At 44.7% G+C, this 13,170-nt stretch overlaps 1 protein-coding gene across 8 annotated transcripts in view; it reads left to right on the forward strand.

Annotated features, from left to right (window-relative positions):
• tanc1b (tetratricopeptide repeat, ankyrin repeat and coiled-coil containing 1b) overlaps window positions 1-12,401 on the forward strand; it is a 103,860-nt gene extending 91,459 nt beyond the window's left edge. For 4 of the 8 annotated variants that reach the window (XM_069702476.1, XM_069702477.1, XM_069702481.1 and 1 more), the window contains exons 19-27: window positions 4,361-4,494; window positions 4,747-4,870; window positions 5,006-5,181; window positions 5,960-6,092; window positions 6,897-6,926; window positions 7,038-7,129; window positions 7,587-7,733; window positions 9,427-9,527; window positions 9,611-12,401. In XM_069702476.1, the coding sequence (XP_069558577.1) occupies window positions 4,361-4,494; window positions 4,747-4,870; window positions 5,006-5,181; window positions 5,960-6,092; window positions 6,897-6,926; window positions 7,038-7,129; window positions 7,587-7,733; window positions 9,427-9,527; window positions 9,611-11,261 (2,588 nt within the window). In that variant the 3' untranslated portion in view covers window positions 11,262-12,401. Of the gene's footprint in view, window positions 1-4,360; window positions 4,495-4,746; window positions 4,871-5,005; window positions 5,182-5,959; window positions 6,093-6,896; window positions 6,940-7,037; window positions 7,130-7,586; window positions 7,734-9,426; window positions 9,532-9,610 lie in introns of those variants that run through there. The other 4 variants (XM_069702478.1, XM_069702479.1, XR_011311067.1 and 1 more) reach the window with 3 other exon arrangements.
• Window positions 12,402-13,170: the final 769 nt, after the last annotated feature.

Consider the following 13,170-nt stretch of genomic DNA (forward strand, 5'->3'; position numbering starts at 1 on the left):
GCAGGACCTGCGAAGGTCCAGGCATAATCATTTTTCCTTTTTTTGCCACTCTATATAAGTGAGGTGCTGATAAAAGTGCTGTATGAAGATTATAAACATCATCAGTGTACATCAGCAGGATTTAAACATCTCTCAGAAGTACCAGCCTCTTTCTTGAAATCCGACTATTAAAAATACAGATGGACCGACAGCAGAACGGTTTAGGTCCTAAAAGTACTTCTGAAACATTTTGTACGTTTCAGACGTGTGCGCTGTTCGAGTTACAGTTTTCTTTGTGATTTTAGAGTCTAATGGACTGAAGTGTTGGATGTCTTGCCTCTCACCTTTAGTCTGAGCTTTTACCCTGAGAATGAACTGATCTAATGCTATAAATGTTCAAATAACATCTCTTCCTATTTGCCAACCGTGTTTGATGGTTTTTCTGTGCACAATCATACAAGAATAGATAAAAAAGGGAGAATTTTAATAATAGTCTCTCTGTTCTCAGCGAGCAGGATTCAGCACTAAAACGTTGGTGCTTCAGGAATGTAGGTCAGCCGATTAGTGGAGAGGTTGTCCACAGTGTGGGTAACTGGTGCTTGTGCCCTGCTCCATGACTGCAGGACTTCAGACCTCTGTACAGTCCAGGGACACAAGACTGTCCCTTATGAAATATTCTGAAGTATAAATCAGATGTGCTTGGAGCAAAGTAAGATTCAACTGTACTTTTTTTTTTATCAGTGACCACCTCACCTAACATGACCAGCGGTAGCCTGCCAGTACTCGCTGCTAGCATCAGTGCGTCAGCCAAAAGCTGCCTGCTTTCCTTTGGCTATATCTCTAACTGCCATTTTTAAAGTGATGTTAGACCACAATCTTTGAAAAAAAAATATACTCATACTTTAAATAAATTAGTCTCAACATGTGACCAATAAGTCCCAGTCCTTTAAAGATTGGAGCCACCTGTGGCTGTCCAGTATTTTCCTCAGCTCTGTTTACAAAGTGGATGTTAAATCACAGTCATCACCTCTCTGCATTGGTTTTATAATGAAATAGCAGGTCACAGGTAGCAGTAGGACGGCGCTGAGCTGTTGGCACCACCGACCTGGAACAAAGTGAGTCCCAAACTCTTGACATGACCGCATATTTAAATATTTTAGCACCCACCTGGTGCTCATTTAAATGAGGCTCTGGCTAATCATTATTCAGGGAAAACAGATTAGTAAACACAATTATGATCATAATGTAGATTTCAGTCCCCTGGGTCTGAAATTATTTTTTAGTGGTGGAGAGGCAGCATTGTAGAGGAGTTTTGTACAACACGATAAAAATGACTCAGCTTATGTTGACTAGATACAAACACCAGAAGTGACGAGCACTGAGCAAAATAATGAATCTCAGTTTCACCTCAGATCTCTGATCTTCTATTCAGCTGCGGATTTCATAATCCAATCCTTGTACTCTGATGCAGAGAATCTCAAAATCAACAAAACTCCTGAAGTATCCTCTTCAAACCGGCCAGTCATTGTTGCCTCTGAAACAATTCTCTGATTACAACCTGTGAAACGTTACAGCATTTTTAAAATTCTGTGGAATATTACATCTCGATGCAAATGGCCTGCTGTCTCCTGTGTTTGAGTCGAGGCAGATTGGATTGTACATCTGTGTAAACTCCATCTTTTAAAATTCCCTCTTAGGATGCAAAACACTTCCCTGCTATGCAAAGAAAGGTAATTTAGCTGCACAGAATCATTCTAGTTGTAAACACAGCAGCAGGATCGGCTGGAGGCAAAGACCAAGAAATTATTCTGTTGCAACCTGCAATCTTTTATAAATTGTAGACACGTAATAATATATTGAATGTTTCTACTTCTTATTACGATTGAGGTAGACAGTTGGTACTTCTGTGCAGATTATTGTTAGCATCTGTTATCATGGCAAGAATCCTTTAAAATGATGACACATTTCTTTTATTGGAGGCAGGGTTTATATGTATTTGATTTACGTATTATGAGTGTTTATTCCTCCCACATGATGGATCTACACTCCGTCGGTGGTACGGTGGTCTTTGCTTTTCTGCAAGTTTTATACGTTGTGCCTCTGATGAGGCTTTTGCAGAGCTGTCTGAGTGAGCGGTCTCCAGGTACTTGAAAATGGCTGCTTCCGTCTCCTAATAGTAGGGAAGGCTCAAATGCAGAAGACAGATACTGAATATGTGCAGTTTGAAATGCAAAAGAGTGGAAATGTTAGAAATGTTTGTCACACTTGTTTGTGTTGGGAAAAACGTTCCAGTTTTGGTTGAAGTTTCTGGAAATGACCTCCCTGCTGCTGTTCGTCTGTCTCGGGCTTCTCCGGCCTGCCCGTGAAGTGGTGGTGCAACAGGCTGCTGGTATGTGTTTACCTTACAAATCTAGATATCTGACAGTGATTTGGAGTCTCCTCCTCAAGACGCTGTCCAGTTAGCTTGTCGGTGGGCCGGAGGAGTCGGCAGAGGAGAGTCGAGACGATGCTGATGAATAGCTTTCAAAACACGAGATAAGGGGAAACTTCTTTGATCAAACCGGGGCAGCATGTCACACTGAAACAAGTAATGATCAAAGTCAGAAGAAGGAGCTTCGTCTCTAAAGAGGAGGAGTGTTAAGATGGCCAAGTACAGCTGTTCTCCAACGGTGGAGAACGAGGCTTCACCTGCCGGCACGCAACAACGCACTTCTTTCCATTGAACTGCAACTGGCCCAAGTACACTAAAATAATAAAGTTATTACGTATACAATTTACATTACAGTGATGTCAAATTGAACACTTTTCTTTTAATTTTTTCAAAAATAAAAATTGCCTGCTGTCTGACAGCATAATGCCAACCTTAGCTTCAGGCAGTCCGATTTAGACACCTCGGTTGTTGATTTTTAGGAAGTGGAATGACTTGAATTTTAAAATGGATGCAAAATTAAAAAAGTGAAAAACACCAGAGCTAACAGATCAGAGAGCTGCAAGTTGAAAAGAGCTGTTTATTTGCTTCCTCCTGCTGATTTTTAGGGATTTTTGTGAATGCTCTGATGAATAAATGCATACTTTGATTTTGAAACATCTTAAGTTGTTATTCACCATGTCTGTTGCTATTGGGTGTTTTAATGAGTTAATTCAATTTAATTAAATAAATTGATGATATCTGCAGTGGGAATTAGCACTCAGGAAATGTGGTTTGGTAGATGGTGGTACATGGTGTAGGTCGTTTGGGAGCTCAGCCCGAGCATAAAGAAAATGTTGGTGAGATTCCTCCAAAGATTTAAATATATACTATTAACTTGGCCTGAGTGTTTGCAAATGGGTCTTAGAATGAGGCACGTCTAAGAATAAAATGAGTTGTGTAAAAACAGGCATCGCTCTGAAACATCACCAACAGTGAGCTGTTCTCTTCTCTGTTCTTTGTAACCTCGGACCGTCCGAGTGGCGCTGAAGGAGCTCAAACAGCCCAAGTTTAGCTCGTGCTTTCATTGTTGTGTTGTGTGCAGGGTGTGAGGATATCCATATTTTGAGCAGATGGAGGGTGGGGTTGTTTGGCTCTGATGACTGTTCATCCAGATGGATGATGTCAGTCAGATACGAAGGCTCAGCGGCATCTTAACTCTCTGAGGCGAACGTGTGAGCCGAGCTGCTCCGCCTCTTACGGTGGATCTCACTTTGTTTGGATATAACCAGCGCTCGTTTAAGAGCAGTCCATCTGCTGACTAACTGGAAGCATCCAGCAAATCAAGAATCTGTCGTTTCTTTACAGCCACCAGTTAATACAGTATTTGAGGTTTTGTGTTTGAAATTACACCGTTAATTCCAGTAAATCTCGGCCTGATACAAAAAAGATAAACAGAAATGGGTGTTTAACAAAATTGTTTGACTTTGTTGTCTAATGTTTGTCTGTTAATGCATGAAATGATTGAATCCTCATCTCTCTGCACAAGGCCCGGGCAACTTAAGGCGGGAATTTAATGAGTTTAATAAGCGTCAACATAATGATTTCAAAAAACAAAACTCAATTAGCATCGAACATGAGCCGGCATTTCGACGCTCAGCTTTTCTTTGCAAAGGATGGGAGAGATTCTGACCTTAGACACTTTATCTCAGCTTTTCCTTCTCCACAGACTCCATGGTTACTAAACACATGGGATGCTGCTCATTAACAGCGTAAAACTCAGTGTACAGTCCATGTTATGTTCTCTAATCTTCTTCCTGTCCTCTCCAGCTGAGATGTTGTTCAGTCGCCTGGTTTAAATTCAACTCTGATCTTAACAGCTGCACTGTGTCCTTACTTTCATTGGTTCCTCTGAACAAGTCCGAGTGAAGAAGTCCCAACAAATGTGCGTGTCCTCGTCTCCTTTCTCTTCAGCCTTGACGGCTGCAGCTGGCCGGGGGAAGACGGAGGTATGCAGCTTTCTGTTGGAGCAGGGGGCGGTGGTGCAGCAGGTCAACCGGCGGGGGGTGTCTCCTCTCTTCTGTGCCGTCAGACAGGGACACTGGCAGGTGAGCGCTGCCGAGTGGATCTTTATATCCACACAAAGTGCCCGTCTGTATCCACAGTGAGCACACTGCTTCAGACTGTGACGACGCCGTGGCACGTTATTTTGTTGTATTGTATGTCCCGCCCTTAGAGCAAACTCTGGTCTAATTGTTCCCTCGTCCCTGATAAACCAACAGAATACGTTTCTGTCTGAGCTCTGTGCAGCTGGATGTGTTTAACATCTGACCTTCAACTGTCTGTTGTCTCTTTCTTAGATTGCAGAGCTGCTGTTGCAGCATGGTGCTGACATTAACGTCAGTGACAAACAGGGCAGGACCCTCCTCATGGTGGCGGCCTGTGAGGGTCACCTGAGTACTGTTGAATTTCTGCTTTCTAAAGGTGAGCTACAACCGCAACACCACCACAGAACATCCACCGGTTAGTCTCCTGCAGCGAGGCAGGGAATGCCCGGTACCTGGAAGTAGTGAAGTAGCCGTGTGGGTTAATATGATGGACTTATTGTGTGTCTCAAAGGTGCATCTTTAACTTCGATGGACAAGGAGGGATTGATGCCGCTGAGCTGGGCGTGTTTAAAAGGACATAAGAATGTGGTGCGGTTTTTGGTCGAGAAAGGTGCGGTCATCGACCACACAGACAAAAATGGACGAACTCCGCTGGACCTCGCTGCCTTCTACGGAGATGCAGAGATTGTGAGTGAAATGGATTTCTTGTAAACACACACCGCTTGTGTACTCACAGACAGAAGAACAACACACAGTAACACTAACCTTTGTCTAGCCTTGGTTAACATCTCAGTGCCGTTATTGAATGCGTAGGTTTGATTGAGCGACGCCAAGTACATCTTTGCTTGTTTTCACCCCTCCAGCCTCCATGTTGTTTAAATAGCAAATTTGCTTGCTCCCATCGGAGCACCTATGGATGTGTTGGTCTTGAAATGAGGTGTGGTCTGGTGCACTGTTGGCAGATTGCTATCTTTTGGCGACGGAAAGCAATTGTGTAATTGACCAACAAAAACCTGGTATTAAGTCAATTGCGCAGTATTTCCCTGTTATTTTAAGGGTGCATTAGATGTACCTTCATAGATGGGTGCTTATTACTACAAACAAGATCAAAAATAAAAAGTTTGCAATGTGAAATGGTTTTGTGTGCATTAATCTGCACACAAGCGGATCTTTTTTCTCTGCAGAAATTCTCCTACTTATACGCAGTTATAATAGAAATCCACCACGGTGCAGCTGCATCTGACTTTTAACACAAATGGTTGATGACATTCAAATCGATTTATTTCATGTTATGACCAAAACACACCAATAATGAGTTAAGACACAAAGTACCAAACCTTTTGAATCACTCGCTGTACTTTGCTTTCAGATTGTCTGCTGTTAAACTTGCGTCATGCGCTTTGATGGTTCAAATGGAGCTCGTACTGGACTGGTTGTGTGTCTGAATGTCTGCGGTGTCCTGTAGGTCCAGTATTTGGTGGAAAGAGGAGCAGTGATAGAGCATGTGGACCATAGCGGGATGAGGCCTCTGGACCGGGCCATAGGTTGTAGGAACACGTCGGTGGTGGTGACACTGTTGAAGAAAGGAGCCAAGCTGGGTAAGAAGAGCACTTCTTTTTTTAAAGGATGACCTGAGTGTCAAAGCTACAAAAAAAGTAGAGCATATATATATACATATATATATATATATATATATGCACTGTTTAGTTTTGTGTGCAGTGACTCCAGGTTCTCAGTTTATGGTCCTTAGAAACTTTCCTGGCCGGCTGACTTCTTTCACGTCTCAGTAAACACTAAAATACTGTTTTGTCTCTACATGGAGTTTGTTTCTGTCTCGCTCGATATCTCATGATACGCAGAAAAAACTCAGACCAGTTTTGTGGAATGTTGTGAAAAAAATTCTGTTTCCATTTCTGCTCTTAACTCATTGTTCAGCATGCATGTGTGTGTGTGTGTGTGTGTGTGTGTGTGTGTGTGTGTGTGTGTGTGTGTGTGTGTGCGTGTGTGTGTGTGTGCGTGTCCTCACGTTTAGTGCTATGTCAGTACCATTTCTCCCTCATGTGCTGCTCAACTAATTTAAGAATGTGACTTATCACCCAAACGACATTCACGAAGCGATCTGGTCTGCAGCTTATCTGCAGAGGACTCTGCTGTCTTAGAAAAAAAGAAAGAAAAGAAAATGAGTACTGAACCTTTAAATTTTCCTCGAGCACTGTCTGCATGCATTTACTGCTGAAAACACAAACCCATTTCAAGTTGTGACATGACTGTATATCGTCACGCTGCACTTCGTAACACATTTTCCTTTCGCTACAAAATCACGACTCTTGCTGTTGCATGACCTCTTTTCTCTTCACTCTCTCCCTGCTAACTCTTTCTTTAACTGCCCTCAATAAACTAAGGCTACAGAACGTCTCCTTACGATCGATCAGGTACAATCTTTAGGTAACTTTACCTTGTACCAATTTCAAGAGAATACGGTGACCATCTGTTCACACCACGAACAACAGCAACATGACGTGACACGCCTTCTGCATCCACAGGGAACGCTGCTTGGGCCATGGCTACGTCCAAGCCTGATATCCTCATCATCCTTCTTCAGAAGCTGATGGAGGAGGGAAACCTACTTTACAAGGTAACGTGCAACTGGCACAACAAGGACTTCCTGTTGTAACATGTTCTGCTCTTCTGAAAGGCAGACAAACGTAGTAATTAATGGAGCTATCAGATGATGTCATGTTTTTTTGTAATATGAAAGGGAAGTGAAAAAAATAATTAAACAATATAATTAATTTTAGCACAATAAAGTAAAGATAATGTAGCTTAGTTAAATGTAGAAAACGAATAGATGAGCCTTTTCCACACAACTTAGCAGAGGTGCCATGATCGATGTCTGACATTTAACAGATGGGGTTTGGAGCACAAAGGACGAAGCTGTCAGGTGTAATGTGTGTTTTTGAGCTTGTCTGTGTGTTGTATGTGTGATTGATGAGAAGGGAGAACAGATATTGTGGGAGTGTCTGGTGAATACTTTGCCCTCCTTCTGGTTCTGTCCTCTTCCTCACTGTGTTTGCCCTTCATGTGTCCTCCAGAAAGGGAAGATGAAAGAGGCAGCCCAGAGGTACCAGTACGCCCTGAGGAAGTTTCCTAGAGAAGGCTTTGGCGATGACCTGAAGGCATTTAAAGACCTGAGGGTCTCTCTGTACCTCAATCTCTCCCGCTGCCGCAGGAAAACCAATGTAAGCCTCTCCACTGTTTTTTCTTTGTTCCTCAGCCGGTGCTGTATTTTTTTAGCATAATTCTTTAATGTCTTTAAATAAGACATTTCACTCACCAGATTTTTTTATTTGCTCATGTAATGGGACTATTAATAGTGTTACTGTAGTTTTCTGGAGAGTATCCCTCAGTGTTTTGAAATGTTATAGTTAAAAGATCATTCTGAGACTGGGACTCCGGCATGTGAAGTGATTTGAGCATGTGGGAGCTTGTTAGTGTCCAGATGGTGACATGGAGGAAAGGTGGGGAAAAGGCTACCAATGTGCCCGGCAGTGGAGTCAAATGTTCTTGTGAAACTGGACTCGGCATGTGCTGCCTGCTCCCTCACGTTTCACGGAATGATGAAGATTATTTTAGCCAGAGTGGACATTTAAAAAAATGACCTCGAGGCGAACATTATTGAGCTTTTTTGTCTCCGTGTAGTGCGTTTTTTTCTGGATAATTGTTTCTGCAGAAAGAGTTTGTTGACACAAGTCTGCGTCTAGCAGGAAGACTTTTGTAGTGAGACAGCTGTTCATGTGATTACAAGCCACCAGCCAGCAGACGATATGAGCCAAACAGGCAGCGCTCGCTTTTCTGTTGCGTGTTGTTGCAGTAACTTCCCTGGGATGCCTGCCAGGTATTATATCACGATATGCAGAAAGTGTAAAGTGTTTGAGAGACAACCATCACCGAATGGTTAGAAATATTATTACGAGGGTTGGTTGAAAAGTTCTGCGACCGCTCCTGTTGTGACGTGAACGGTGACGGGGAAGCTAAAACTTTGAGATGAACTATTCCAACTTACTTCGCTGATCAACATCAGCTCGAGTTACAGACGTTTTCGTGCGCATTTGCAATTTCAACACGGACCTGAAACCGGAGTAGACAGCGAACAACTAAATTTGCATCAAATTTTTAGGGAACAGAAAGAAGTCGCAGGGAGCAAAACCAAGTGAACAACGATGGCGTGGAGCAGCGATTGGCTTATTATGGGCAAGAAACGTGACAATTTGAACTTGAGCGGGTATGTTGTCATGTCGATCAACGCACCACCGCTCGGGTTGTTTGCGCCTCCGAACGTCCTCGGTGGAACTCGGTGTTGACCGTCTGACCCCGGGGGACGAATTCACGGTCAACAAGCTCGTGAATGCCAAAGACAAACGAGCGGGTTGCACTCCTGACCTGATGCACGTTTTTCGATGTTGGCCAGTGGAGCTCTGCCCCTCTGAAACGCAAATGCCACTTAAAAGACCTCGCCAGGCTCACCGCGTCATCGCCGTAGGCTGTCGGAACATTTTTCCTGAGTTTCCGTCGCTGATTTTCTGAATTTGACAACAAATTTGACATTTGCGCTTTGCTCAAGTCCATGGGGACTTGGGGTGTTTAACTCAGGTGCAGATCAAGTGAATACTCATTGACAAAGGTTATTGCTTTTCCTTCTACTGTTCGCGCAACAACAACAACAACAACAACAGTCCAGAACCTTTTAATTCCACCTTTGTACGTCTGGGATGTGAACTGTGATTAGTTTGACTGAAACTAAGCTGTGTTTACTTGAATGTTCTGGTTTAAATTAAAGGGCACGTTAAAGTCTTTCCGTCGCCAACAATCCCCGTAGTGAGATGAGAATATCAACTGCTTGTCAGTGATTGACTGATTCTGCCCCATCTGCAGGATTTTGGGATGGCTGAGGAGTTTGCAACGAAAGCACTGGAGCTGAAACCCAAATCCTACGAGGCCTACTATGCCCGCGCCAGAGCTAAAAGAAGCAGCAGGTAAGCTGTTCAGCAGCTCCAGACCAGCTGGATGCGGTTCTTGCTGTGTTCTCCACCTGGTAACGATGCCTCTCCTCCCACAGACAGTTCACAGCGGCCCTGGCTGACCTACACGAAGCCGCCAAGTTGTGCCCCAACAACCGGGAGATCCGTCGTTTGCTGGCTCGAGTCGAGGAGGAGTGTAAACAGATGCAACGAACTCAGACCAAAGGAGGCCTCGCCGGGGCTGCAGCTGCTTCCAGCCAGGCAGCAGGAGGCCACGAATCGGACCAGGAGCGAGACGAAGGACAGGAGGAACCCTCAGAGCGCAGCCTTGCTAGGAGCACGGAGGGCCAAAGAGACATTCTAGAAGAGGAGGAAGAGGAAGAGGAAGAGGAGGATGAGGCCTCGCAGCATGACAGGACAGGTGAAGCCTGCTGGTCCCAGAACAGTTACTCCTTCAACAGAGTCTCGCCCTCTGAGTCAGCAACGGTTAGCAACAGTCTGGGACATCAGAATCAGACCCCCAGCTCACCCCCGGGCCCCAACAGGCTTCCTCCCCACCGGTACCCTCGAGAGCACCGGGAGACTCTGGCACAACAGGGACTGATCCTGCAGCCCACCAAGCAGGCCCAGATCATCAAGACCAATCAGCACATGAGCTCCATGCAGGCTGGAGGAGGCGCTGTAGGGGGCCGATCAGCAGGGGCCAAATCTCAGTACGCGCCTTCCAGTCCTTTACCCAGCCGACACATGTCCAGCATGCTGAAGCCGGGCCCGGGTATCGACATCAGCCCTCTGCCTCCCCCACCTGACGAGCCCGTGTACGGGAACCGCATGTTGCTGGCAGCTGTCTCCACCTCCACAGGTCACAGTTGTGAAAGTGAGGGCCTCCTTTCCTCCCAGGCCTCCTACTCATCCTGCAGCAGCTCCAAAGCTCTGGTGCACGACAGGCTGTCTGCCCACTCTGCATCCTCTCTGGACGGGTTGGCCTGCTCCGGTCCTGGACTCCAGGGGAACCACACTGACCCAGGGAAGGAAGGCATGTGTGGTGCTGTAGGATCTCAGGGAGGAAGCAGCAGCAGCATGCGTGTGTCCAGCTCCACCAGCAGCCTGGCGTCCAGCGGCAGCCTGTCAGACAGCGGCAAGCTGGGCCCTGATGTTCGCACCAAGATCTCTGACAAAACAAAGCACAGCCAACAGGCCACCTCGACAGCAGAGTACAAACCCAGACCCTTCATGGGCGTAACTGACAAGACAGCGCGCTTTCAGCAACAGCAAATCCAACAGCAGCAGCAAATCCAACAGCAGCAGCAAATCCAACAGCAGCAGCAAATCCAACAGCAGCACCACAGCTTGCAGAGTCACCAGAGCCTGCAGTCCGCCAGTCGCAGCTGGCTGAACCACTCCGACGGCCTGATGTGCCACAACATGTCAGCAGTAGCCCTGCAGCCCGTCGACTGTGAGCTGTCTTACGGCAAAACGGGGATCACTTACCAGGAGCAGCACAAACCTCCACCACCACCTCAGGGTGGTGTGGCAATGAGTAGCTTACAGAACGGCATGCACGCCAAGGAATTTGCAGAGAAATTCTGCCAAGCTGCCAACTGTTACAAAGAGTCCAAGCCAGCGCTGGCGATGTCGCACACTTTTGTGGACAGTAAGCCCAAGCAGCCCGGCCTCGCCCGAGATAATCCTGCCATTCACGTAGCTTCGATGAAACCAAAGCGATCGTTTATAGAGTCGAATGTGTAGTGATCTCAGAGTCCACAGCGCACACACAGAAGCAAAAATCTCAAGCGAGAAGGACTTGTTTTAAATTTTTCTAAACCAGCCCCAGACAGAGGAGAGTCTCACTTCCAAGCCTGGTTAGAAGTGCTGTTTGCGAGCTGTTTGTTTTCCTGTGTGAACACAGACACCAAGCAGTGCACTGAATGCTCCAAAATCTACTCCTCCCAATCTGCCGCTTAAGGCTGTCAGCTTCTGTTACACGACAACATGTCCGCCGTCATTCAGCCACGCTGGAGACATTGCACTGAAGGAAGTATTGGGACATGAACTGTACAAACCTGCTCAACGAATTGGGGACAGCGAGCACTTTACACGCAGCTGGGCCGTGCGAGTGCTTCGACAACATATTCAGTTACAGCGTAATGTCATTACAGATTCGTTTTGAATGGGTGGAAATGGGGTCTGAACTGTGCTCATTGCGTCCATGGTGCTTAGAGTGGAGAAATAAGGAAGAGAAGGTCCTCAGTGAAAGTGTAAAAGTCTAAAGATGGGCATTCCTGTGTTCTACGAAGGATGTTATAGATCCTCATGTTGTGTATATTATATAAATATGTACTTTTCCTTCTTTTCAGCGAAGGTCTATGTTAAGTGTATTGACATGTTCGGACTTGTGTATTTTGAGTTTAAGGCACAATGTTGTTCAAATGGTGTTAAAGGTTTTAAGAAAAACATTTGTTAAATATATTTGTACATGATAAAAATCACCATTAACACTGAATTGAATTCCTTTCTGTATCTGCTTGTTGTTGCTGTCTAGTTTAATTTATTTACAGCGCCAATGGCTTGATTAATTGTAAAAGCAATATATTTTATATAGTTATTTTTGCACAGCTACTAAGACATTTTATGATTCTCAATAATGTTGAGATTTAAGTGCATGCTACAATTGCAGTTTATATTACAGAGTTAAAGAAAATCTATAAAAACAGAAATGGTTTTGGGGCACAGTGCCATCAGCTCTATTTTATTATGTACGTTAAATGCAATTGTTGCCATGTTTTCAGTATTGTGAGCTTTCTTAGCTGTGATCACATACTGTAATAGAACATTACTGCCATAGCCACCACGGGAGAGAGAAATAAAGACCCACTGAGGAAAAACAAACTGGTTTGTTGGATGTTACTCTGAACAGAGGCCACTGTGGCCACAAATGGTAATTGCACATTGAATTTCATTTTTTTCAAGGTAGCGTGTTTACTTTTTATATTTGGAATAAAACTACTGAAATAACTGAAACGCAGTGAAAGATTAGAGAATACTGATCGTGGACCCAGTTACACAGCAATACGAGGGTGGATGAGACCGTTACGCTACTGTCCAAGAACTTTCTGATCCATCCTCGTATATCTTAAAAAAAAAAAAAAAAAGCGGGTTAGCGTGGATTGTGACATAGTATTTCTCAAATGGCCTATGTTTATAGACTCCTAAATTAAATGGGCTTTTCCTTGACCCATGATAGCCCAGATGAGTTGCTTTTTACCGTTCGTTATTTCACCAGATGTACATCTGACAGACTGAACAGTCTCTAACCTCGCAAGATTGAAAAACGTGGTTTGAAAACTCATAAAGCACAACTGTCAAAGTTTGTTTTTGAGTGTTGGGTGGGCTCATTGTTGCCCCCTTGTGGCTGTGGGTGAGAAACGCACCCACTATAACTACGCTACTCACAAACTGTCGAGTGCCAGTGGCTGCCATCCAGCCTCGGGGGCAGTAATTATGACTTGGAGCTTTACCATGAACCAAAGATGATGTCTGCTTTATTTGAAGTGTTTTCCAACAATATTTTTTTCAGTCTTTCAGGGCATCTTCTGGGACTATAGGGATAGAACTAGGAAACATCAGCCACTATAAGCTGTCGGTCATATGAGACCAA

This window comes from Brachyistius frenatus, unplaced genomic scaffold (genome assembly GCF_029030835.1).
Source record: "Brachyistius frenatus isolate BFR_SWC_R1_liver_20210118 unplaced genomic scaffold, ASM2903083v1 Contig_42, whole genome shotgun sequence".
NCBI lineage: Eukaryota > Metazoa > Chordata > Actinopteri > Embiotocidae > Brachyistius > Brachyistius frenatus.